The sequence below is a fragment of the Heloderma suspectum genome, chromosome 5, assembly GCF_057233095.1.
Source record: "Heloderma suspectum isolate Gila_16-S chromosome 5, 16-S_ref, whole genome shotgun sequence".
Taxonomy (NCBI): Eukaryota; Metazoa; Chordata; class Lepidosauria; order Squamata; family Helodermatidae; genus Heloderma; species Heloderma suspectum.
This window is the reverse complement of record NC_139462.1, coordinates 69,575,064-69,602,773: the sequence shown is the minus strand read 5'-3', so window position 1 is coordinate 69,602,773 and position 27,710 is coordinate 69,575,064. Positions and strand designations below refer to the sequence as shown.

At 43.2% G+C, this 27,710-nt stretch overlaps 1 protein-coding gene across 1 annotated transcript; it reads left to right on the top strand.

Annotated features, from left to right (window-relative positions):
* The first annotated feature begins 712 nt into the window (after positions 1–712).
* GASK1B (golgi associated kinase 1B) lies at positions 713–27,053 on the top strand. The gene is made up of 4 exons (XM_084856349.1): positions 713–1,866; positions 19,380–19,594; positions 24,588–24,814; positions 25,788–27,053. Exons 1-4 carry the CDS (start codon positions 888–890, stop codon positions 25,993–25,995), a joined length of 1,629 nt encoding a protein of 542 aa, XP_084712475.1. The 5' UTR covers positions 713–887; the 3' UTR covers positions 25,996–27,053.
* The last annotated feature ends 657 nt before the right edge of the window (positions 27,054–27,710 follow it).

The following is a 27,710-nucleotide window of genomic DNA, read 5'->3' as shown; positions in this document are numbered from 1 at the left end:
TTTTATATTTAAAATACATCCAGCCACTGATGACATTTTTTGGCTACACAACTTTGTATACAATTACTGTAGGACCAGGAAGCATATAAGTTGGCTCTTACAATGAATTCAAGTTAGGCCTAAGAGAATTCTCTAATAATGTAACTGTGCCTGTTTGGGTGAGTGTAGCCTCTGACTAGTACTATTTTCTCAAAATAATAGGAGACAATAAAATATGTGGTTTATAGAACATCTTCCATGTCATTAGCATGAGGAGAGGAAATGTGGACTGCTAAATTCTGAAAATATGTCTCTGACTCACTGTCGTTATCACATGTTTAGTTATTCAGGATAATACATTCATTTTGTACTGTGTTTGGGGGAATTATTTTTATGGTTTCCTATTATTTATACGTAATATGAAATACCTGGATATTCTACCCGTATATAATCACTTGCTGTAGCTTGTGAACATAGAGATTTACATGGTTTAAAAATAACCATGTGGATGATGACTATAAAATGGTATTTATAATTTTCTCCCTTATAACAGTTCGCCAGCTCAGTAGGGACTCCCAGACTTTTCATCCTGTGACTCAGTTAACTTTGTTTACACAGCCGACTCCATTCATTCACCGAAACAAAATCACACCCTCTGAGGTGGCCGATAAAATTTTAACAGCTTGTTGGGGTAGCCTGTCAGATTCATTAGGACTGAACATTCACATTCCTAGGGCATTTCCAGTGTGTGTTTGCGCTCTCTCTCTCTCTCTCTCACACACACACACACACACACTCCGCTGGGAAAAGAGGAGGAGAAATCTGGTAATTAGAAGGCATGCATCATCATCTTAGCCAGCAAGCAGTGGATTCTTAAACTACTTTCATCATGTGGATTCACTGGAGAAATGAGCTTCCTGGATCAGACATGCCAAATTATAAACTGGTTCGTTTGTTCTCTGTGCTCACCCCGGCTGCTGAGACTCTGGAGTGGCAGGTGCCCAAGGACCAGAAGGAATTTGCTATTGGGTACAGCCTTTGTGATATATCTGGGGTTTCTTGTCAGCCAAGTAGGTCATACTGTACCACAGCACAGAGTTGGACCTCCAAAAGCAAACTCCCGGAATCTCCAAGATGCTGCTCAGACCCTTTTCCTGGAAATTCCATTGGATGGCACCTTGCCACTTCCTGACCTGGAAACACCCCAGATGGGGACAAATGACACTTTGGGAATGCCCAATGTGGTGTACATCACTCTGCAGTCCAAGCGCAGCAAACCTGCCAACATCCGAGGCACTGTGAAGCCCAAGCGAAGAAAGAAGCAAGTGCTACCTTTGCACTATGGAAATAAGAATCCAGTCATTGGCACTAGTGAGGAGAAGACGTTAATCCAAAAGTCACTTCATGGGACTAGTAAATCCTTGAGCAAGAGGAGAGTAGCAGCAGCACTTCCAGAGAAAGCAAGGCGTTACAGGGAGGAGTACAAAGAAAAAGAAATGCCCCCAAAGGATAGGCGGCATTGGAGACCTATGGTGACTATAAGAGGTGTGAATGTTCAGCCCAATGCTCAGGAGAGCAGTATCAGGATGTACAGCGAGAGCCCGCCATCTTGGCTGACCAAAGAGGACATCTTAAGTATGCGTCTTTTGGCAGATTCCAAAATATTCAGCATCCAAGAGGCACCTTCACAACATGGAGTACTTTTGGTATTTGGGAGGACCACTGCTATTAACAAGTCAACCAAAGGAGATGTCTGCAGCCAAGGACACTGTGGCCTTATCAAGAGACCTCTTGATTTGAGTGAGGTGTTTGCCTTCCATTTGGACAGAATCCTGGGGCTGAACCGGACCTTACCTACAGTAAGCAGGAAATCAGAATTTGTACAAGGTAACTGATCGACCCAGTGTGCAGGAACTGGGGCATTCCCTCCACCCAACCGTAGGGCATTTTTCCCCTCACAAGAGCCAGCAATAAACACAGTGTAAATACTCTACAGAGCAGAGTCAAGATAGAAAGGAAATACCTGAGATAAACGATAACATGATTTCAGATTTCCAGCTAAACTTGTCCTTTCTGGAATTTATCAATATTCCAGGTACTCTCAGAAAAGCTGAGTAGAGAAAGACTCCAACTTTGCTAGCAGGCAAATAATGGTAAAGCAGAAGCAGTTGGTGAATAGTTTATATATTATCCATATAGATAATATCTACTATTCATAGCTATGGAAGTTGCACAAAATTATGAGAAGGGAAAATTCATTGTGTTTGAGAGCCTGGAAACAGACATCAGATTTACCAGATCATGTCAAGGATTTGCACTGGTGACCCTGGTTGGACTTTGATTGCTCTACCAGGAAACATAATGGGCCAAAGATTGCTGTTGGGGGGGATATGTGTCACCAAGTATGTTAGCTGTGTAATCTCCATGTATTTCTGTGTGACTTTTGCTAGGGGCTGGGATAAACCAGTGAAGTTAATGGAGGTTGTGAAATAGCAGTGCCTAGTGGCTTGTGTCCTGAGTTTAACTCTAGTAACATGGGTCAAACCCATCATACTGCTCAAGATGATTTGATGAATGCTTAATATAGTAAAACACTTCCCCCTTTCCAGGCTGCTAGATTATATATTTTTTAAAAGTTACCACAAATGCATAACACTGGAATTTTCCATCACAGCCAGATTGGAAGACAGTGAGCCATTTTTAAATCTAGTCTGGATTCCTAGAATAAGTAATAAATTTTAAAAGGAACCTAGCAAAATGCCTTGAATGCAAAAAATGAAAATGTCCTAATGACTGCTTTTCATCTCTATAAATTTTTCAGCATGACAACAAAACACGTAATACTTATGCATTTAACTTACAGAATGCTTATATTGTGCACATTACATTTTGAAAATCCCAAAATGAAATTAAAATTGGATCAAAAATAAATGCATTTTGATATATTATCTCATATGCCACTGGTGTGTTGAACTGTGGCTTCAGAAGAAGTACTAGTTATAGCAAGAAAAAGGTGGCTATTATATTTTAACGAATCACTGCTAAAATAGTTTGCTATTTAATGCAGCCATTACGTTATTTTATTTAAAAATCCATTATTAGCATGTATTTTTGCTAAAGAAAAAGTGAAGCAAAAAAATCTATCAGCAGCAGATTGCAGAAATCAGATATAACAGCAATTTCTGGCATATCAACACTTTATAAGCCTTGCCTCCGGCAGCAAATATGACAGCAGCAGCATGCTTCCTTGCTTACTTCTGAGAGTTATTTGGGCATGGAAGACACATTATGCACACATTATTTTTAGGGAAAGGTTTTATTGCTGCAGAGCTATCAGAAGGAATGAGGTAGTTCAGTTTTGGATATCTTGGGTGGTGTGGTCACACAGATCGTTGACTGCAGGCCCCTTGTAAGCAGCTCTTAGCCTAATTTTAGGAACAGTCGCATAGCTTGCATGATCATTTTTTAGATTGTCAGGAAGAAAGAAGGAAAATCCAGCCTTTCCCATTGTCTCATTCTTCTCTATAATTGGGGATGATCCAGAGATGGAGAACTGTTGCTAGGAGATGAGTAGGGGTGGGGGAATAGCCAGTTTTCATTTTGGTTATTTCTTAGCTACGGGTGAGATCAGAATGTGGAACAGCCACAGTAAACGGCTTTCCGTGGAAATGCTTTGGATCGCAAACATTCAATTTTAGCCACCGATAGTTATGTTTGGCATAATCCACCCAGCCCAAGTCCCATTGAGATGAATGGGAGCACTTATACTACTCTCACCTATTTTAATGGGGCCTGTGGGAATTATTTCTTGGAGTGTTGTGCCTCTCATATTTTTCTCTGATTTGATTTGTTCATTGACCACAAACATTTGAATGGTAAATGCCTTCATGGTGAAGTTTTGTTATTGTTAGAAGCAAAACTGAGTTTGCAGTCCTATACCTATTTACCTGAGAATAAGCCCCATTTAACTCAATGGGACTTATTTCTGAGTAGACTTGAAGAGGATTTGGATGTCAGCTGGCACCCAGGTTTCTCAGACTCACACATATCTGTGATGGAAAATCTGTCTATCTATCTATCTTATCTATCTATCTATCTATCTATCTATCTATCTAATCTATCTATCTATCTATCTATCTATCTATCTGTTATAAATCAGTAAGAAATATTCAGGAAATCAATCTGCATGAGTGCTTTAATTTATAGAGCCAATACATAATTCCACAATACATAATTCCACCCTAGCCTCTTGAGTTCACCAGTGCAATTTGGTGAATATATTTTATGCCTTTTATCTTTCCAAACATATGTGGTTACAAAAACATTTGCACAAAGTGAATTTCCCTATCTATGAAATATGACTTTGGGGCTATCTCAATGTGGTGTTTCTCTTTTAGCATGCCTCTGTACTGGTGTAACACAAAAAGACAAATGTGCTGCCATCTTAACATCCCACAAAATAAGCTTCTCAAAGCTGTCATTCACTTTGTGGATAGCTCTTTCCGAGATGCGCTTAGGCACCTCATATAAAACTTTAGCTTGCGCTCCCCTTTCCCCCTCTCTTGTCTGAAGTCCTTGTCACTTTTGACATAACAAACTACTCTGTTTGCCATAGCCCAAATGAATCGCCAACCCCTTAAATCACAGAATTCATTCATACTATTTGTTGACACATCTGCATTATTACAAGGGAAAGCTGACTCCTGACAACTTTTCCCCTAAGATTCATTACAGTTGATGGCTCCAAATGTATAAAGGTGTGGTGACTAGAAGAAAGGAAAGCCTTCTGTAGTTCTGACTTGCAAAGCAAGCAAAATGTAATGCGTAAGATCAGTCGCAAACTTGCTGCTTTTGTCCATGAGCTCACATATGATGTTGGCTTCATGAAGGCCCTTCATCCCAAGAGGCAGTGGGGGGTGGTGGCGGGGGGGGGGGAGTGAACAAATTAGATGTGGTAATGGAGATAAATTTGCTGCAGGCAAGTGCATACATCCAATTCCTCACCCATCTGTGTTTGCTGAAGGTAGATTGTGGGCTAAGGCAAAGTGGTAGAAAATATAGAGGGAAGACTTCTACAAAAGTGTACTTAAAAATGTGTACTTCAGATCTACTTTAGGCATACTAAATGGGATTTTTGACTTTTTGTTTGTATATTTGTTTGTTTGTTTGATTGATTGATTGATTGAATGGCAGTCTTCTGAGCTGTACTACCACCAGCTTTTGAAACACCTCTAAATTTTAAAAGAGGGTTGCCATGTGGCATAGGGGAACTTAAACAAAAGTCTAAAGCCCCCTTTGGTGTACAGAACTAGTTTCATGGTTCTTTGAATCCTGGCATAAATAAATGCTTAAGCGGAAGTATATTTATTGTATTTTTATCCTGCCTTTCCTCCAAGGATCTCAGGGTGTTGTACAATCCCCCCCCCCCGCCGTTATCCTTGCAACAATCCTGTGAGGTAGGTTATATTGATAGATATTGACTGGCTTCAGGTTACTCTGTGCATAGCAGGGTGAGTAGAAGTCTGAAGCCAATTCTCCCCAGTCTTAATTTATTTATTTATTTATTTATTTATTTAATTAATTTCTATACCGCCCAATAGCCGACGCTCTCTGGGCGGTTCACAAAAATTAAAACCAAACACACAATAAAACAATTTAAAATATATAGAGTATTAAAACCACAATATAACAATACAACCACAATAAAATCTAACAGCAGTGCAGGAGTTTAAAATACAGATTTAAAACAGCAAAGATAAAAATTTAGAAAGCTAAAATGCCTGGGAAAATAAAAAGGTCTTCACCTGGCGCCGAAAGGAATACAATGTAGGTGCCAGGCGAACCTCACTAGGGAGCTCATTCCAGAGCCGGGGTGCCACAGCAGAAAAAGCCCTCCTCCTAGTAGCCACCCGCCTCACTTCCTTTGGCAGGGGCTCACGGAGAAGGGCCGCTGATGATGATCTTAAGGTCCGGGCAGGCACATATGGGAGGAGGCGATCCTTCAGGTAACCTGGCCCCAAGCCGTTAAGGGCTTTGAATGTTAACACCAGCACTTTGAATCGGGCCCGGAAATGGACTGGCAGCCAGTGCAGCTGGAAAAGTACTGGCGTAATATGAGCTCGCAGGCCAGTCCCTGTTAACAATCTTGCTGCCCTATTTTGGACCAGCTGAAGTTTCCGGACCGTTTTCAAAGGCAGCCCCACGTATAACGCATTGCAGTAATCCAGACGAGAAGTTATCAGAGCATGGATAACTGTAGCTAGGCTATCTCTGTCCAGATAAGGGCATAGTTGGTATACCAGCCTAAGCTGATAAAAAGTGCTCACAGAGTTCACCTGTGCCTCAAGTGACAGTTCTGGATCTAAGAGCACCCCCAAACTACGAACCTGATCCTTTAGGGGGAGTGCAACCCCCTCCAGAACAGGTTGAATATCATCTAGCCAGGCAGACGAACCACCCACTAACAGTACCTCCGTCTTGTCTGGATTGAGTTTCAGTTTATTGGCCCTCATCCAGTCCATTACCGTGCCCAGGCACTGATTCAGAACAGCCACTGCCTCACCTGGTTTTGATGAGAGGTAGAGCTGGGTGTCATCTGCATACTGATGGCACCTCAGCCCACACCTCCGGATAACCTCCCCCAGCGGTTTCATGTAGATGTTAAACAGCATGGGGGATGAAATAGAGCCCTGTGGAACCCCATGGCACAATTGCCATGGCACAGAGCAATAATCCCCCAGCACCACCTTCTGGAATCGGCCATCCAAGTAGGAGCAGAACCACTGCAGTGCAGTGCCTCCAACTCCCAACCCAGACAACCTATCCAGAAGGATACCATGGTCGATGGTATCGAAAGCCGCTGAGAGGTCCAGGAGAATCAACAGGGTCGCACTCCCCCTGTCCCTCTCCCGGCAGAGGTCATCCCACAGGGCGACCAAGGCAGTTTCCGTTCCAAAACCAGGCCTGAAGCCCGATTGAAATGGATCTAGATAATCCGTTCCATTCAACAGTGCCTGGAGCTGTCCTACAACCACCCGCTTAAGCACCTTGCCCAGGAAGGGGATGTTGGCCACTGGCCTATAATTGTTAACATCCTCTGGGTCCAGGTTAGGCTTTTTCAGGAGTGGTCTAATTACCGCCTCTTTTAAAGCGGCAGGCACCACTCACTCTCTCAAGGAGGAATTTACAACCTCCTGGACCCAGCCGGACAACCCCTCCTTGTTTGATTTAATAAGCCATGAAGGGCAAGGGTCAAGCACACAAGTGGTCGATTGGACTTGGCCAAGCACCTTGTCCGCATCCTCAGGCCTCAGTAACTGAAACTCATCCAATAAAACTGGACCAGACGGTGCTCTGAACGCCTCTACCAATGGAACTGCATTAATGGTGGTGTCCAATTCATGACGAATCTGAGCGACTTTATCCTCAAAGTGCCGTGCAAACTTGTCACAGCGTGCTACCGAGGGTTCCACCCTCTCTCTCCCTGGCCCAGAATGTAACAGGCCGCGAACCACTCGGAAAAGCTCCGCTGGATGACACTGAGAAGATGCAATGCTGGTGGAAAAGAATTGTCTCTTTGCCACCCTCACCGCCACAGAGTAGGCTCGATAGTGGGCTCTTACCTGTGTTCAGTCAGACTCAGCACGAGTTTTCCTCCACCTGCGTTCTAGCCGTCTCCCCTCTTGCTTCATTGCCCTCAGCTCAGGTGTATACCAAGGAGCTGGCCGGGCTCTGCTCAGAGGGAGAGGGCGCTTGGGCGCGATCGTGTCAACCGCCCGAGTCATCTCTGCATTCCACAGAGCGACCTGGGCTTCGACAGGAGCACCAGCCATATCAGCAGGAAAATCCCCCAGAGCCCTCTGGAATCCATCGGAATCCATTAATCTCCAGGGGCAGACCATTTTAATAGGTCCCCCACCCTTGCAGAGGGGAAAGGCTGCCAGAAGTCTAAACCTCAGCAGGAAGTGATCTGACCATGACAAAGGGACAGATGTTAATTCCTCCACTTCTAGATCACCATCCTCCTGCCCAGTCGAGAAAACCAGATCAAGCGTGTGTCCTTTTATATGAGTTGGGCCGATGACATGTTGGGACAGCCCCATGGTTGTCATGGCGGCCATGAAGTCCTGAGCCGCCCCGGATACAGTGGCCTCGGCATGGAATTTGAGATCCCCCAGGACCATCATCCTAGGGGTCCTCAACACCAAGTCTGAGACCACCTCCGTCAGCTCAGGCAGGGAGTCTGATGGGCAGCGGGGTGGGCGGTACACCAACAGAATCCCTAATCTGTCCCGGGTACCCAACACAAGGTACAAACACTCAAGATCTGCACTCGAATGAGCAGGAAGCCTGGAGAGGGAGATTGAATTCCTATAGACCACGGCAACCCCCCCCCCCCGACCCTCAAGTCGGTGTTGGTGCTGCACTGAGTACCCAGGAGGGCACAGCCGGGAGAGAGTGACCCCTCCCAGTTCCCCCACCCAGGTCTCAGTAATACATACCAGGTCAGCCCCCTCATCCACAATCAAATCATGGATTTGACATGTCTGACAGTTTAACCTAGCCTTTCCCATCTGATGTGTTGGACTCTTATCATCTCTTGTTGTTGGACATCTCTTATCATCTAATCGCTGTACTGGTGAGGGATACACATCTGAAGGACACCCAGTTGGGGAAGGCTGCTGTAACCACTACACCACACGGAAGTGTGTGGCTTTTATTTAGCAGGATAGATTTGAAATGAATAACCAGAGATGGAAAAGAAGAATTATGGGGTGTGTTTGTGGGTAAATGTGAGGAAAGTTTCTTTGAGGGCCACTTGGATGGAAAAGTGCAGTAAAAGTGGTGGAAATAAAAATAAATAATAAGCTGTATGCAGGTATGCCACATATTGGTCCAGCCTTCTACAACTTGGCACCCTCCAGTTATCTTGCACTACAAGTCCTATAATCCCCAGCCAGCATGGGTGATGGCCATGCTGGCTGGGGATTTTGGAAGTTGTAGTCCAACATATCAGGATGGCGCCAGATTGGGGAAGGTTGCACTGATCTGATATGGACCTGATTTGATGTGGGCTTTATCAATTAACAGAACAAATAACTGACATGGTAAAGAAACGTATTTTCCAGAAAGCACTGAGACATGACTATACATGAATATAGTTAGAGTAAGTAGCTGGAGACAAGAGCTGAGGACAGATAAAAGATAGGACCCAAAGAAATGCGAGTGTAACTCCGCTCTTGCAAAGGGGCTTTCCTGCCCCCTCCTCCCCACCACAATCACCTGTGTCCCCTGAAAAGCCACTCTTGAGGGTTGGGGACTGGAATAGCAGAGGGTGTAGCATGGGAGCAGGTTGCAGGGAGGGCCTCTCAAAAAGAGGCCGATCCTTTGGCAGCCCTTCAAATAAAAAGAGGACACCTGGCCGCCCTACAAGTGCTATCAAGATGCCTTCGGCTCTCTCAAAAACATCGTCTGTCTCCAGCCCTTGTTGCTATCAGAAGAGCTACATGTATATAATTTCAGTTATTGCTAGCTAAGGAATGAACTCAGTTTCAGAGTTGCCTCCATCTGAAATCACCTAGTGTGAAAGACCACCTGACTTTGAGCTTCATTGTGTTTGCTCACTCCATAATTGGTCCTGTACCAACAGAGGCTGGGAACTTGGCACAGACAGTAGGAGAGAAGCTCCACTGGTTTCATTTACCATGTTACTCTAGTGATCTCCACATGACAATAAGCATAGGCAGTGTTGCCTGAAGCAGCAGCAGCAGCAACAAGCAAGCAAGCAACGCATTTACTCTGCTCTTTCCCCACACTCTAAGAATTGTACCTCATCAGTATGATTAACGTTCGGACAAAGGACAATGAGAAAACTTGTTCCTGCTGATGCATTCAGCTTTAGTGCATGCCCTTTATCAGATTCAGCAGTTTTGTTCGCAGCTTGCTCTCATATCCCAGTATTCGACAAAATGACCAGAGGCCAGAGGAATATTGCTACAGATAAAAATCTGCTGGAGAGCTCTTGGGGGCAGTGCAATCTATAGGTCATATCTACAGTTATGTCTGCCTTCCCACATGTCTTAATATTATTTATGAATTGCTTACATTGAAAGACATGAACAATATGCAAACAGTACAGTATAAAACTGTAATAAAAGGCAGTATAAAACCTAGGAGAGGGAATAGCATGACAGGAGGGGAAAAGACAGGATCACCATATCAGGAAAGTGTTTTGGAACAAGTAAGTTTTCAGGAGGCACCAAAAAATCAGAAAGGTTGGCGCCTGCCTAATATGTACTGGGATAGATGTCCAGAGCATCAGTACTGTGACATTAAAGGCCCTATTCTGAGCTATCATGGCCTAGACCTCTGATATCTTAGGGTGTTTCTACATTAAGCAAAAAAGCTGCAAGACCCCACATCCTTTCTGGAGCTTCCTGCTTTCGGTTTCTTTGCGGGATTAGGAAGGGCTCCTTTACACGGCAGACACATGGTTTGAACTGAGGGAGTGCTTTCCTCCCTTCCTGGCATGTGCGCAAAGGAGCAGGGTGGGGGTGGGTTCTTGTTTCCGTAGCTTAACTTCTGCTGTACTGTTTTCTTGCAGCCCCCAGGAAACCTCTGACTTACTTCAGAGTAGACATAAAATGTAAGATTGTGCTGTAAGTCTGTAACCCTTGGCACACTAATGTGAGCATAAGCTGCATTGAACTCAATGGGACTTACTTCTGAGTAGACATAAGATCACCCTGTAAGACTGCAACCCTCGGCACAATTACTTGGGAGCGAGCCCCACTGAACTTAATAGGGTGCTCTGAACAGAGGAAGTTGCTTCTGAGCTTGGTGGGATGGGGGATCAGATGTGTCTCCCTTTGTTGCAGGGAGGCATTTTACCTTCTCCCCGCAACTGAAAAATGCAGAGGCAGGAGACGCAATGGGCAGGTGATTCTTGCCCTCGCTCCTGTCAAATCTCATCCTGACCATGCCCCCCCCCCCGCAACTGAAAACAAAGGCCCACAGCAGGCGGACACAGCAGTTTCTTCCACTATTGGAGAATTCCACAGGGAGGTCATGGTGCTCCTGTTCCGTGGGCTGGAAAAAATACCACATTTTTTGCATTTGGGGAAAACATGAGATTTTGTTGTTTATTCGGTCAGTCGCTTCTGACTCTTCATGACTTCATGGACCAGCCCACGCCAGAGCTTCCTGTCGGCCGTCGCCACCCCCAGCTCCCCCAAGGTTGAGTCCGTCACCTTCAGAATATCATCCATCCACCTTGCCCTTGGTCGCCCCTCTTCCTTTTGCCTTCCACTTTCCCTAGCATCAGCATCTTCTCCAGGGTATCCTGTCTTCTCATGATGTGGCCAAAGTACTTCAGTTTTGCCTTGAATATCATTCCCTCAAGTGAGCAGTCTGGCTTGATTTCCTGGAGGATGGACTGGTTTGATCTTCTTGCAGTCCAAGGCACTCCCAGAATTTTCCTCCAACACCACAGTTCAAAAGCATCTCTCTTCCTTCGCTCAGCCTTCCTTATGGTCCAGCTCTCGCAGCCATAGGTTACTACGGGGAATACCATTGCTTGACCTATGCGGACCTTTGTTGTCAGTGTGATGTCTCTGCTCTTCACTATTTTAGCAAGATTTGTCATTGCTGTCCTCCCAAGAAGTAAACGTCTTCTGATTTCCTGGCTGCAGTCAGCGTCTGCAGTAATCTTTGCACCTAGAAAGACAAAGTCTGTCACTGCCTCCACGTTTTCTCCCTCTATTTGCCAGTTATCAATCAAGCTGGTTGCCATAATCTTGGTTTTTTTGAGGTTGAACCGCAACCCAGCTTTTGCACTTTCTTCTTTCACCTTCGTCATGAGGTTCCTCAGCTCCTCCTCGCTTTCAGCCATCAAAGTGGTATCATCTGCATATCGGAGATTGTTAATGTTTCTTCCAGCGATTTTAACTCCAGCCTTGGCTTCATCAAGCCCAGCACGTCGCATGATGTGTTCTGCGTACGGTGGAATAGGTAGGGTGAGAGTATACAACTGTGCCGTACTCCTTTCCCAGTCTTAAACCAGTCCGTTGTTCCATGGTCTGTTTTTACCATTGCTACTTGGTTGTTATACAGATTCCTCAGGAGGCAGACAAGATGACTTGGTATCCCCATCCCACCAAGAACTTGCCACAGTTTGTTGTGATCCACACAGTCAAAGGCTTTAGAATAGTCATAGAATAGTTATAGAATAAAACAGAAATAGATGTTTTTCTGAAACTCCCTGGCTTTCTCCATTATCCAGCGGATATTGGCAATTTGGTCTCTAGTTCCTCTGCCTTTTCTAAACCCAGCTTGTACATCTGGCAATTCTCGTTCCGTGAATTGCTGGAGTCTACCTTGTAAGATCTTGAGCATTACCTTACTGGCATGTGAAATAAGTGCCACTGTTGGATAGTTTGAACATTCTTTGGTGCTTCCCTTTTTTGGTGTGGGGATATAAGTTGATTTTTTCCAGTCTGTTGGCCATTCTTGTGTTTTCCAAATTTGCTGGCATATGGCATGCATCACCTTGACAGCATCATCTTGCAAGATTTTAAACAGTTCAGCTGGGATACCATCATCTCCTGCTGCCTTGTTATTAGCAGTGCTTCTTAAGGCCCATTCCACCTCACTCTTCAGGATGTCTGGCTCTAGCTCACTGACCACACCGTCAAATCTATCCCCGATATTATTATCCTTCCTATACAGATCTTCCGTATATTCTTGACACCTTTTCTTGCTCTCTTCTGCTTCTGTTAGGTCCTTGCCATCTTTGTTTTTGATCATACCCATTTTTGCCTGGAATTTACCTCCGATGTTTCTAATTTTCTGGAAGAGGTCTCTTGTCCTTCCTATTCTATTATCTTCTTCTGCTTCTGCGCATTGCTTGTTTAAAAACAATTCCTTATCTCTTCTGGCTAACCTCTGGAATTTTGCATTTAATTGGGCATATCTCCCCCTATCACTGTTGCCTTTTGCTTTCCTTCTTTCTTGGGCTGCTTCCAGTGTCTCAGCAGACAGCCATCTTGCCTTCTTGGTTTTCTTTTTCTTTGGGACATGTTTTGTTGCCGCCTCCTGAACAATGTTGCGAACTTCTGTCCATAGTTCTTCCGGGACCCTATCTACTAAATCTAGTCCCTGAAATCTATTCTTCACCTCCACTGCATATTCATGAGGAATATTCATAAGCTCATATCTAACTGATCTGTGGGTCTTCCCTATTCTCTTTAGTCTGATTCTAAATTGTGCAATAAGACGTTCGTGATCTGAAATACAATCAGCTCCAGATCTTGTTTTTACCGACTGCATAGATGTCCGCCACCTTTGGCTACAAAGGATGTAGTCAATCTGATTTCGGTGTCCACCGTCTGGTGAAGTCCATGTATAAAGGCATCTCTTAGGTTGTTGGAAGAGAATGTTTGTTATGCACAGTGAGTTGTCTTAGCAAAATTCTATCAGCCTATGTCCTGCTTCATTTTGTTCTCCCAGACCATGCTTCCCTGTAATTCCAGGTGTCGTTTGACTACCCACCTTACAGTCTCCTGTAATGAAAATAACATCTTTGTTTAGTGTACTATCCAGTAGGTGCTGCAGATCCTCATAGAACTGATCTACTTCTGCTTCTTCAGCATCTGTGGTTGGGGCGTATATTTGGATCACTATGATGTTAAATGGCTTACCCTGAATTCGAATTGAGATGAGATTGAGAAAACATGAGATAGGCTGGAGGAAATGGCGGGAGACATCCTGTAGGGTAACAGCATCATCTAAAGAGCCAGCAAACTTCTGAGAGACAGCCATCTCAATAGCAGGATAAAAGCTCTGTGTGATGAACCCCTTAGAACCAAACTTCACATTATGTTAACTGTGTAGCTGAGGGTTAGCATTTTATTCACTCTAGTGTAAATGGGCATTTGGATTGGGACCACCATGCATTGGGAGGGGAAGATTAAACCTCCCCCACCATTTTTATCCTAAAATTTCCCCACACATGTTTTTTTAAAAAAAACCTCAATGATATCAATGGACTCTTTTTCTTCTCCATTTTATCCCCCCCCCCCACGCAATAGGGTGCAGGTTTTCAGGGAAAAAACAGCGAGGGGAGGTTTAATTATCCCTTCCTGGTGCACAGTAGTCCTGATTCACATTAGGGTCACACGTGTCTACACTGGAGGAAATAAAAAGCTCACCCTCAGCTCCACATGACACGATTCGCATAACGTGTAGTTTGGCTATTAGGCTCTACCTAATAAGAATGCCTTAATATTGTTATTCATATGCAAAAAGAAAACAATGGTTCCCCCACCACATCCCAATTGTCCTACAAATTATGTAATGCTTTTAAAATAAGATAGTTCAGAGATAAATAAGTCTAAGACTGGACTGTGGAGTTTGGGACAGGCCTATACAAGTTATGGCCATCAGCCATAGGTGGTGTCCTGCCAGGGTCTTCCTAAGCCTTCACAATGCATGGATGGTGGGCTGTGTTCAGCTTGGTGGGTCTCATGTTGTGCAGGCCTGGTCTGCAATATCCTCATTATATTCATCACTCCATTTCCTCTACCCTTTTCTTGATTTAACTTTGCAGAAATTCCTGCTTCCCCGTTCCTGCTTCAGAATATGAGTCAAACATCCCAGTGGCTTATATTTGTCTTTCAAGTGGTATTAAAAGCTGCAGTGACTAGACAATTGGATATGTTGCTATTGTTGTTTTACTGTTTTAATACTCTAGAATGTCACACTATGTTCTTAGTTGTTGGTGGTCATGTTCTGAGCCACCTTGTTAGAGTCAATATCCTGACAGTTGGGATAAAAATCTATTAAATAAATATGGGAGCCTTGAGTCATGCCCTACCTTCATTCAGACAACCAAGCTTTGTGACTCCCAAGATGTATGACCCAGAGAGAAGCTTGGTTATCTGTATCGGTGACTATTTCTCAGCTCCAGCTTCTCATCAGGTGTCTAGACGCAAAGAAGGACAGGGCTCTTGCACTCTTAAGTAGTAGTATAGAAGAGATAAATTTGGAAGGTAGCATTTTGTCATGTAAAGGTAAGAAAAGCTGTTATTACTATATATACTAGGGGCATTGAACCTCTTTCAGCTTGAGAGCTGAATTCAGTGTTGGAGAAGCTGGGGGGGCATCCCAGCAGCGGGCAGAGCTGAAGGTGAAAGCAGCAGGGCTAAAATATCAAAAAAATTCCAGCCTATTTTATCTTAAAGATCTTACCACCAATCACTAGGCCTTAGGAGAGGCATTTCAATGTTCTAGAATGTGGAAAAACCATGAAAAAGCTAGGAAATCACCAAATGATTGGTGGTCAGGAAAAAGGTCTTGGGGACAGGGGGACAGGGCATGGCCATCTTGGGGAACCTGGAGGGCTGCACTGGAAACCCAGGTGGGCCGAATTTGGCTCATGGGCCTAAGGTTCAACACCCCCTCCGTATACTATCATGCCCTCCCTGAGCTGTGAACTTATCTGGATCATCTGAGTGGTCAGTGATGGATATAAAATCTGGACTAGATGTACCTTTCGTCTGATCCAGCATGGCTCTTGTTACAGTCTTGCAGCAGATATATCCAAGGTAAGTATTCTATGGGGATATTTCAGTTGCTTTTAGGTTTGTTCTGCCTTTCTTGCTTTGCTTCTGCTGCTCCCAAAAGCTGACCGATGCATTGCCATCCTTGACGTGTGCATGTGTGGACCTTCTTAGAGCAGCTTTAGCACTGAATTCTCTGAAGATTTCCTAATCTGTGTTTAATGAGCTCGTGTGTGTGCGTGTTTTAAAGAACTAGGCAACTGAACCTACAGAAGAGAACACAATTTGGGGAATGGAATCATTATGGCACTACTCATAAAAACCAGACGGCAGTTCTCTAAAGTCATTTTTTCCTAACAGGCTCTGCCTGTGTTAACAGAATATACCAAACTTGCAATTCTAATATTAGAAAATGTGGAGGGTACATTAGGCAAGGCACGAAGTTGCTATGGAGACAGAAACCATCGTAAGTAAAAATAGCTGGCATTGCACTGATCTGTGTTTATCACCAAGCTAGTGACTGTGTGGCATTTACTGCTGACTCTGCATTATCATCTCTGTCTGTCTCTGTCTCTCTCTCATAAGGCCTCTTAAGGGCCTATTTCTTATCACCATAGTTTCTTAGCTGCTGCTCAGATTAGCCATAATAGAAGATTCCCTTCTGGCTCATCAATGTGTAGGACAAGGTGTAGGGTGGCCAGGTGTCCTGCTTTACAGAGGACAGTCCTCTGTCTGAAGGTCTGTCAGAGGATAGTTCTTTATTTGAAAGTGTCCTCTATTTGAAGGAAAGTCCAGTCCAAGCCCAGTTTAAAGATAAAGAACCAGAAGTAACAGTAAGAAGGGTGAACAAGGGCCTTGAAGTTGCCCATCGACAGTTAGCACCTGGGCGGGAGACTGAGCAGTCACACCACGTAGGGCACCTGGTCACAGTCTTCCCCACTATAGTCAGATGTATTGTATTTCTATTTAAAGTATAGTCATTATTTCTACATTGGCATCAATGCATATAAATTAGCATATTCATATTGCATGCAAATGTGTGTCCTCTTTGGTCGTCTTTTTTCACAATGTATTTGCTCTTTTTTGGCGATGTGTGAATGGCTACCTTTTCCAGGAACCGGCCTCCATGGGATGAATAAGCTTTACGAATTGAAATAAGATTGTTGAAGAGATGGGATACTGGGGCTGGGGTAGATTTTTCAGGTTCCATGCCAAGCAAGTACTCCCATGGCTGCAGGAATAGTTGTTCCTCTTCCTTCCCAATCCCAGTGCATCCCCAAACAGCAGGCATCTGAGCTGTCTCCCTTCTGTCCTCCAGCTACAGTATAGAGTGGGGAGCAGGAGAAGCTTAATGGGGTTTATTTCACATTCTTTGAGGTGGGGACCTTTTCTACTGGTCAGATTGTATCAGGTCATTTGACTAATCCGTTCTTTAAAGTTTTTTTTTTTATTGTGGGATTCCGTGTTCATCCTAGCTGTTTGCTTGAAGGACACGGTAATGTGGATGGGAGTTAATCAGCAGGAAATGAATGTGCAGCATGCATGACTGTAGATACATTTCTGGCAGACCTCCATTAGGACAATGGGTCAGATCACTTTTAGGTCCCTTCTGTTTGTATTACGATGAGACACTAAATATTTTTCAGCTTGGCCCCTGCCATGTTTCTTTGGTTCATTTGTTCCAGTGCAGTCTATTTTGGTGGAGCACATTGAAGATGGCATTATTATGACTGAATATTTGCAATGTCTTGTTTCCTGTGAATGACACACATATCCTGTGCTTCACTTTATCTCAGTTTTGTTCTTTCCAAACTGCAAGTTTTCATGTATGTTAAAAAGAGGAGTGTTGTCTCCCTCCCTTCCTACAACTCTCTCTCTCTCTCTCTCTCTCTCTCTCATTCTCATGAACCCATGGGAGGAAGCAGGGAAAAAGGAAAACAGGAAGGGCTTCACTGGAGGAAACTGCCTTTGTAAAATAAGAATGGATAAATGCATTGAAAATAGGAAAAAGAAAGTCATGTACCTTTGATTTTTTGGGGTGGGGGGGGACATTTCTATACCCCTTAATGGCCAAATCTGGTATGTACATGTCTTCTAAAGATGGGCATGCTGGTTTGGGTAAAAGGGCTGGTGGGGTGGCTAAAGGAGCAAAACCATCCCCTTCGCCTGCTGTATCTCCTCACACTTTGTGGCTTTAATGCCCCCTCCAGCCTGGCTCTGATACCGGAAATGAGCTGGCTAGGGAAAAAAGCAGCAGAGCATGGGGAAGCAAGGTGAGGGAGGGATTCAATCCTGTCCACTGGTTTCAATCCTGGCCACTGGTTTCAATCCTGTTTCAATCCAGGTTTCAATCCTGTCCAGTGCACATTCCTTTTACTGATAAAAGTAGACCCTTCTTTCACCCCAGCTTCATAGCCAAACCTGTGGGTTTGTGTTTAGCAAACATGGACGCATCTGGTTTGGCCCAACCAATGCCATCTCCAGGTTTTTGAGGACCCCTGGACAAGGCACCCTCAATGGGGCCCCTCCCTCAGTGAGTCTGCCTTCTCACCATCATTGTCACCACCTGCTATTGTTCCTCCTCATGATTCTCATCAGTGCTACCATTTGCTTGCTTAACAGGCAGAGAGTCAGTCAGTCAGCAGGCAGGTAGTGGCATCTGCTGCTCCTTCTTCTCACCACCACCGTTGCCTGGCCCAGAGCAAAAAGCAGATGAACAAGCAGGTTACAAAGGCAAAGAGGAGGAGCAAATCTAGGGGCTCTTGTCAGTGGGCCGTGCTTGGATGTGGGCCCTTGGAAGGTGCCCAACCATACCTTGAAGCCAGCCCCAGGCCCTAAATCTGCCATCTTTCCTTTCCTGCAGTGCACTAGCATGCACATATTCAGCAAGTTCATTTTCTCATGGCATGGAGAAGCAGCAATATGGAAGCTTCACTTCTTGAAATTCTGCAAGTGAGGGCATGATTTTTTTCAGGATCACAGCAGAAAAGGAAGGGTTAAACCTCTCCTTCCTGCACACTGTGATCCTGAACTGGATCAGGTCCTCCATGGTGGTTTTCATAAAAATAAATTAAAGCCGTGTTCCATCAAGCGACACATTTAAAGTAATGTGTAATAAAGCCCTAACATGTTCATTATACACAGAGGATACATGAAAGTTCTGCACACCATGTGTCAAGATCTGAACAGCTTTTGTCTTGGATGGCCTGTACAATTTCATTATGGATTCATCTTCTGGGAGCAATATAGCCACACACGTTTTATGCATCCTGCCTCTTTAAGGTATCCTCTTCTAGTTAGGAAGTCATACATTGTTAAAAACTTAAAGCAATAAAGTTGTGAATATAAATCTGTTTGTTAGATGCTGGAATTCACTGCTTGGTCATGCATATATCATTAAATGATGACACTCCCATAAATGAATATTGCTTTGCTGAGATTGAACGAGCTACAGAGATTTACATCAGGTGCTGATCTGCCAAACCATTTCTAATCTATTTCATAAATCTTCTCATGCAGTGGGGCTCCTTTTAAGCATGCTGCTTCTGTAGCAAAAAGGCAGCTGCTATTTCAGACATTGGAGACAATTATAATGTCCAGAGTTCTTCCTTGACTGTGGTGGCTTCCTTTAGATGTGGAGTATGACCACATTAACCAAGGGAAGCCAAACCATTGTTGGTTTCAGATTTTTCCTACCACATCTTTAAAATATCTTTTTAGAAACATGTGTTGTTGACTGCTAAGATTTTAGACAATGTCTAAGGAATAGCCAAAGGTTGTAAATCTGAAATGTACAGCCTAAGTATGCTAATACTTCTGTTTTTTCTCCCCTTTCACATAAAGATGACCAACCATGCCCTATTATTCTTTGGGATCCCTCCTTGGCTCAAACAGACAATGAGACACACTCTTCATTGAAGCTAAACTGGGGGGCTTACAAGCAACAACTAAAGCAGAAGTGTTGGCAAAGTGGCAGAGTGCCCAAAGCAGAGTGGGGATGTACAGATGTCCACCACCATGAATGGTCCAAGATGGCACTCCTTGATTTTCTTTTACAGGTAAGACAATTATGTCCAAAGGGGACATTGTCCATATATAAAATTCAGTTTAGCAACATATATTTTGTGGAAAAAATCATATATATTAGAAAACTCAGTGGTAGACCTTGACCACAATACAAGGAGAGAAATGGAAGGAAATGAGACTAACAGTGCAATCCTAGGTATATCTAGTCAGAAGTAAGCTTCATTGAGTTCAATAAGACTTACTCCCAGGTAAGTGTGTATAGGATTGCAGCCTAAGAATTCGATACCCATAAGGAATCTTCTAAAGTTCAAACCTTTTAATTCACAAGATGCCAATGAAAATGAACCTTTGATTGTACAATGTAAAATGCAAGTTTTTATGGAAACATAGAATTATAGCGTTCAAAGGGACTTTGGAGGTCCTCACTCTGAAACATGTACTTCATGCCTCAAATTTGATTTTCAAGCCATGAAAACTGGTTGTGGTGCTCAGAAGAAAATTTGGAGAAATTGGCAGAAAACTTGACTTTTTATGCCAATTGTAAAGTTGCCCACAAAAGCTGAAAATGTGTATGTGTATGTGAGTGAAAGGGAAAGAGAAGGAGAGAGAAATGCTTCACAGTTTGAATTTGCTCCACATTTCCAGGGGAAAGAATTCCCTTGTCTTGAAGAAATGAAAACATATTAGAATTTATTTATTTATTTCATTTCGTTTCTATACTGCCCAATAACCGAAGCTCTCTGGGAGGTTCACAAAAATTAAAGAATGTGTGTATTAGAATGTGTTTGTCTCATGAGTCTCTCTTTCAGAGTCCCTCAGATATTGAAAGGAAAAGAAAATGCCCTGGATTATCTATACCACAGGTGGAAGCTGATTTAATAATTCTGATTTAATAATTCCCAAAGATAGGGTTTCAAGTCTAAGATCCCTATGGGGATCTTAGACTTGAAACCCTATCTGTGGGAATTATTAAATCCGTCTGGTGATCCTACTTACATTAGTGAATCTTCCATCCCCACCCCTCCCCCCACGATGACAGACTGACTGGTGGTAGTGGTGGGCAGCAGGAGCACCACGACCTTTGTGTGGCTGCAAGCCACACATGCACCATTTTAAATCTCCCACAATGCTCTAAGGTAGCATGGCACCAGGGCACTGCAGGAAATTTAAAATGGCAGGTGGCTCACAGCTGCCTGCCACTAATTCAAAACCAAGCTGTGGGAATGGGCACATAGTGGGCCCAATCTGGAGCAGGACTTAGCATCCATGGGTCCTTGGCAACTGCCTGAGGGTGGCAGGTATTGACGCTGAGCTTGCCTACAGAATCCAGGGAATTGTGATTCTGTGAACTGCCACCAAACTCCAATTCCTGATTTTGGGCGTTGGGGTGTGGAGCATCATGACAGGTATAGAACTGATATAAGTTTGTAATATGAATTTGCCATAAGTGTGCCTCCCCTGTGACTTCATGGAAGGGGAGAGAAACACCCCACTTCACCAAGTGTCCTTTTGGCCCAGCTGGGTACCAGATTCAAAGGAGGAAGGGCACACAGAGGCAGGTTATTCAACAAAACAAACAAAACAAAGCAATAGGAAACACATTACTACAAAAAACAAATATAGGGTCTGGTGATATTTATTTAGTATTATTAAGTCTTTATTATGCATTGTCATCCCTTTAGAAAGTAAGGAAGTCTCACATAGAGCTGCCTTAACCATGCAAAAATGTTACAAATGGAAGTGGAAGTCCAATCGGTACACATTTCATTTTAACGGTAGAAAATTCTTACACAGAAAGCAAATAGTTGACGTTTGCTAGGCATTCCATGGTATTTTCATTCATTCACTTACTTTACACGCATAGTGGACAATTGTAGTCATTCATGTTAAATCAATACTCTTTATTTCTGTGATGGACTTCAAAGCCCATGTGTTCCTTGAAGCAGACAAGAAGTAGTAAAGGCAAAATTCTGGAAGGTTGTAGCTACTGACAATTGAAATACATCATCAGGAAATGGTCTAGAGCTTGAAGGTTTAAATTCTCAGTTTTACAAGGACCCACATAATTTCCTGTGGTTTTTAAAAAGTCAAATAACACATGACTTTTGTTACCAGGACCTACATAATTTCTTGTGGCTTTTAAAAAGTCAAATAACACATTATGAGAAAGAACAAAACAAAAACCAATGAGAGGGAAAGGCACATATTATGTCAATAATAAGAGAGAAGATATTCTGAAATGCCTGAAAATACTTTAGTAAGCTCAACGCCTTTCCAAAATATATTTCCTTCCTCAGGACTCACTCATCTTTTTCCGTATATATTTTGAAATATTTTACTGATACTTCCTCCGTCTCAAACTACTTCAGGTCAAGTAGTTCGAAACAGAGGAAGTGTCGGTAAGATTTTTCAAAATATACGCAAAGAGAGCCAAGCAGCCTGAGGAAGGAAATATCTTTCTGAAACGTGTCAGGCTTATTAAAGCATTTTCAGGCACTTGAAAATATCTTATCTCCTGTTTTTTGACAACATTATAAGAGCCTTATCTCTTATTTTAAAAAATACCTCAGCATTCTAACCTCAGATAGAAAACCAGGTGAAAGATTCCAGTGATCCATAAAGACTTGCAAGATTCCTAACAATAAAACATGGAGGCTACAATCCAGTACTGAGAGTCCAATACTTAAGTCAATTGATGTCAGTGGCCCTGAGCACATTTAACTCTGTTTGTGTTGGATTGTGGCCTAACAGTGCAGTCCTATACATATCTACTCAGAAGTTCAATGGGACTTACTCTCAGGTAACTGTGCGCTGGATTGCAGACTAAGTCTCCAATTAATAAACTGGTTAAGCCAATGTATCCAGAAAACCGCTACCATCAAGGCCAGCATGAGAAGATCAAATATTGGTGATAATTACACCAATGCATTGCAGGACTCAGTATATGGCCTGCATGTGAACTATAGGATGTCTTCCCCTGCCCCTCAGCTAGGTTTGGCATATGGATGTGGGGAGAATAGGTGGAGGGGAGGAACATGAAAAGGTCTGGGTTAGGGATCCTTGACCAAAATGTGCTGTCCAAAATGTGTGTTACAGACAGGACAGGGCACAAGAACGGATCAGAGTTCTCTTTTTATATGTGGAATGCATTCATTTCAGTGGCACAAATCCAGGTGAAGTTTGTGTTACACCACTTGCTGGGGAACATGGGTGGGAGAGTGGTGTTGCACTCATGTCCTGTTTGTGGGTTTCCTGTGGGAAGTTGGTTGGCCACTGTATGAATAGAATGCTGGACTAGATGGATCCTTGGCCTCATCCAGCATGGCTCTTATGTTCTTTGTGGTGGATTGTAACTTCTAATAATCAGGACTGGTGACAGCACCTGTCATCCTTGGGCAGCTTCTGAGACCCCAGTGACCCATCAGGGTCCATTGTTGACAGCTGTCCCAAGTCTCCTTTATTTTTTTCCCCTGGCTTAGTTCTCAGAGCAGTGCAGGGTGGTTGGGTCTGGCTGCCATTTTAATCTCTGGAGCATTGTGGGAAACTAAAATGGAAGCTAAATCCAGTTGGCTGATGATGCTGGGAATGTTGCTGTTTACCAGAACCACCAGGTAAGCCAGTCAGGAGACACCAACAAAGGAGAGGACTCAGTATAGGACACTTTGCCCAGGCCCCCTTGAACTTGGGCTAGTGATTGCTCTCATACTGTACCTATTTCGAAAAGCCTCCTGTATGTGTTCCCCTTTTATTTCTAAACTGATTAAGCTTTCTGTATATATTTAACCTGTAGCAATCTTTCAGTTGCCTACCTCTGTCTATGACAGGCTTTTATAAGAGCAAGTAGATGGGTCTAATTATTTGTGTTATCTGTGTGAGCTATAGATATGGCTATTGCAGAACATTAATTCCTTCCCTAAAGATAGATTGGCACTTATCTAATAATTCTCAATACTTCCCTGAATATGTAATACTTGGCACCCAGTATAAAGTCATGTGTGTGGATTGTATTGATCCTAAACATAGCAACAGCCATAAAAGCATAGCGTGGAGAGAGACCATAACAGCCTTGAAATGATTTCTGATGTGTTAATGTAGAAACATTAATCTCTCTCTCTCTCTCTCTCTCTCTCTCTCTCTCTCTGTAATGGAGCATATAGTAAATAGCCTTCTCTCAGGGAAACTGCATTTAAGCACACATTAACTTTCAGATTTAGGGGTCTCTAGAATAAACACTGCAATTTAGCAGTAAGCATGATACCATTACTGTTATTTAGAAATAGTAGCTGGAAATCATTGGTAAAATTAAATTGTGAAGAGCCAGGGCAAGATGAAAGAATATGGGTAACCTGTGAAGAAATGTGGAATCATTTCTAGTGAAGAGTACACACAGAAAGGTCACCATACCTTCTTCAAGAGAACTCCATTAACTCAAGACTGGATGCCAAAATGTAAGGAAGTCTTGGGCTGATGCAGAGTAAATAAGGGTGCAATCCTATGCATGTTCCAGTCAGACAACATGATCCAGTCAGTCTTTGTATCCTGCTCACTCTCTCCTGCACACTGCTGTGCATGGGAGTGCGATTCTGCTTGCAAATTGCAACATCACTGTGATTTTTGCCATTGCCACAGCAAATTCAGCAGTGGCAGGGCCAGGAGGCCACATAAAAGTCCATGGAGGGGCCACATGTGGCCCATGCACTGCGTGTTGCCCACCACTGCAGTACTTTATCTATATATTAAGAGGTGGGTAATGGAGCTTGATGCTGAAAGACTATGGCTTCCCTAAGGCCACATGGAGAATACATGGCTGAACTGAGATTTGGGTCAGGGACGTCCAACTCGTAGCACATGTTCTTAATCACAAGATGACATTAGCACTCTGCAAATGAAAATGGTTCTGATTAAGGGTTTAAATGTATTTATGGGGCTGATTAACAGTTGTGATGCTCCATGTTGGCATGTATTTTGGTGGTGTCCCATAATCTTAAGAAGTCGCTGTTTTCATCAACCTGTATTCATTTTTAGATCTACAACCGCTTGGACAAGAATTGCTGTGGGTTCAAACCACGCAAAGAAGACTCTTGTGTACAGAAAGGACTGAGTCTTAATTGTGATGACCAGGACAACATTGATTTGACACACATTATCCAGAGAAAGGATGACCCAAGGCATTTAGTTTTTATAGATAATAAAGGCTTCTTTGACCGCAGTGAAGACAATCTAGATTTCAAAATATTACAAGGCATAAATGAGTAAGTTCTATGATATACCAGCAAATGCATATAAGGGGTGGGTTGGGGGAAGCATTCCCCCTACACTCTTCACTTCAGAACGCAGTATCCTGTACACACCTCTTTCACAATGGAAATAAATCGAATTTTCAGTAGTGAAACTTTTATGGGCTATTTCCATAGAAGGGGCAGTGAGGTCATCCATGCCATTGGCCTCAGCCTTGACATCACTCAACTGACTCCCAACAACCACACTTGGGGTTCCAGATTGCACTCAATTTGTGGACATCAGGAAGCAATATTATGGGCAGGTGGCCCCATATTGTCTTCTCCACACATATAATGCAAGAAGCAGGGGTTGTGTCTCTTGGGAAACCATAGGCATCTTTGGACCCAAATAGCTTTGCTGGCTCTTCACCTTGATGTATTCCCTCTCCATTGCTGTTAATGGCCCCTGTATGACTGTATACGAAGTGCATTTTGTATATTACATTTGCATCTAAGGGCCAAAACAGACATTATAAGGAGTGTCTAGCAGGTATGTCTTATTTTCATTTGTACTCTAGAGTAGATGCAGGGATCCCAATCCAGATCTTAAAAGCTCCCCACCCCCACAGTAGGGTCCCAGTCCAGACTGCTCCCCTGCACCTACTCTAGAGTAAAAATAAAAAAAGATGTATGTGCTAGACACACATTTAAAGTAATGTCTGTTTTGCCCTAACAAATACCAGTTAACATTCTATCTGTCTCTATTTCAACTCTCCTTTTTGAACCTGCCTTTCACTGGTTGTGCCAGTTCTAATAGCTGCTTCTCACTCTTCACTCGATGTACCTGATTTTGGGGGACTGACCTCAGCTTGTCTCCTTTACTCATGGTCATAATTTCACCACTACAAGTGAAAAAGTGATGTGGAAAAATAGGGAGTTGTTCAACTACAGCTGGAAAAACCTTATGTAAAATTATATCAAATTATATTTGTCTGTTCATTTTCAGGTTCCCCCAATCTGCCGTCTCTGTGCTGAAAAGCCAGCATTTGCGAGAAAAACTTCTTCAGTCTTTGTTCCTTGACAGAATTTTTTGGGATAGCCAAGGCGGTCGCCAAGGCATTGAAAAACTAATTGATGTGATAGAACGGAGGGCCAAAATTCTTCTCACCTACATCAATGCACATGGGTCAAAAGTACTACCAATGAATGAATGAGGCTGCAATCCTATGTGCATACTTACCTGGGAATAAGCGCCACTGAACACAGCAGGATTTACTTCTAAGTAAACATACGTAGAATCGGGCTGCGAATGAATGAGTAAAATAGCCAAGTTGTAATGAAAAGTCACAGGGTTTTCATACATTAAATAAGAAAACACATCTATGAAAACACCTAAAGCAACACCTGTTGATACATGTTGATAGGATAGGCTACAACCCTATACACATTTACCTGGAAATAAATCCTATTGAACTTAGTGGAGTTTACTTCTGAGTAGACATGAATAGGCTTGCACTATCAATTCCCAGAGCACATATGAACAAATGATAAAACCAACATTTTTAAACAGGTATTTTGTAAAGGTAATATGGGATAAAAGCATCCTAAATTACTTGCCCTATAAAGACTGTCTCCCTCTCCCTCCCTCCCTCCCTCCCTCCCTCCCTCCCTCCCTCTCTCTCTCTCTCTCTCTCCTTCCCTCCCTCCCCCTCTCCCCCCATCTCTCACACACACCCACACCCATTTTTTGTTTCCAGTTTGGAAATGAAGGATTAGATCCAGATTTAAGCATGTGCAACCAGGCTGGTGGGACCAGACTTCCTTGCCACCTTCTCCCCATAGCATGCCTTTCCAGCTCCCTGAAAATGCTACACAGAGGGTTGTGGGACCCTACTGAATGGGGTGGGCTGTGGTATGTGTGTGTGTGTGTGTGTGTGAGGAGATCCCTGTAAAACTTGGTGGAGGCATCTTCTGTGAGGAGTTGGAGAAGTCTGGATCCAAACGTAAGACAACATAGCAGATTTCCCACTATTTCTGTATTTGATTTTGGTGGCAATAAGCTTAGAATAAGCTTAGTTAGGGGAACCCTCTCCCCTGCCCCCACCAAGCATTTGACAAAAGTTGCAGCTTTCTGACTACTTATTTCAGTGGGATTGTTCTGAAATAATTGGTTTTTAGGATTGCTGCAGATACTTGCATATGGAAGAGATTTATACATGTCCAATGAAAGTACTGTCATTGATATTTCTGTACATGTCTAATACTATTTCGTAAAAGTAAAAAAAAAAAAAGAACAAAGTCACTCTTCTTGTAATCAGAAGCGTGTTGTAAATATACCATCCATAGGACCAAGCAGATTTTTTTATGGGGATGTTACAATCTTTACTTTTTTTGTTTTGGTCAGAATTTTTCTACATTTTGTTATTTGTTGGTTTGATCATAAATCTGTGGAAAAGTAGAAACCTGCAGCCAAAAGACTGACTGGTTAGCACATCAATATGTGAAATTCAGCTTCTCTCCCCGCCCCCCCCCCCCGACCTGGCTGGCCCCTGTTGCTCCTTCTGGGGTGCCACGTCACAATAGTGCAATGTCAGCAGAAGCCAGAAATCGAGGCATTCTCCCATTAATGTTTAGACCCTTGCCCTTGCAATTAGAGACAACAGAGAAATCCACAAATGGATTCAAATAAGTTCAGGTTTCTATGAAGCTGACCTCTGGATATCTCAGCAGACTGGCTTTTTCTGAGTCACATGGATTCCGCGGACTTGTGGACTGGTTGTTGAGGGGTTTTTTTTAGCTTTTTGGAGGGATGCAGAGATGTGCATTTGCAAACAGGAATGAAATTCTCATGCATCCTTAAGAAAATCTAATTCCAACAGCTGCTTTATGCTTCTATTGGCTTCCTCCTTTGCCTGGCTGTTTCCTCCGT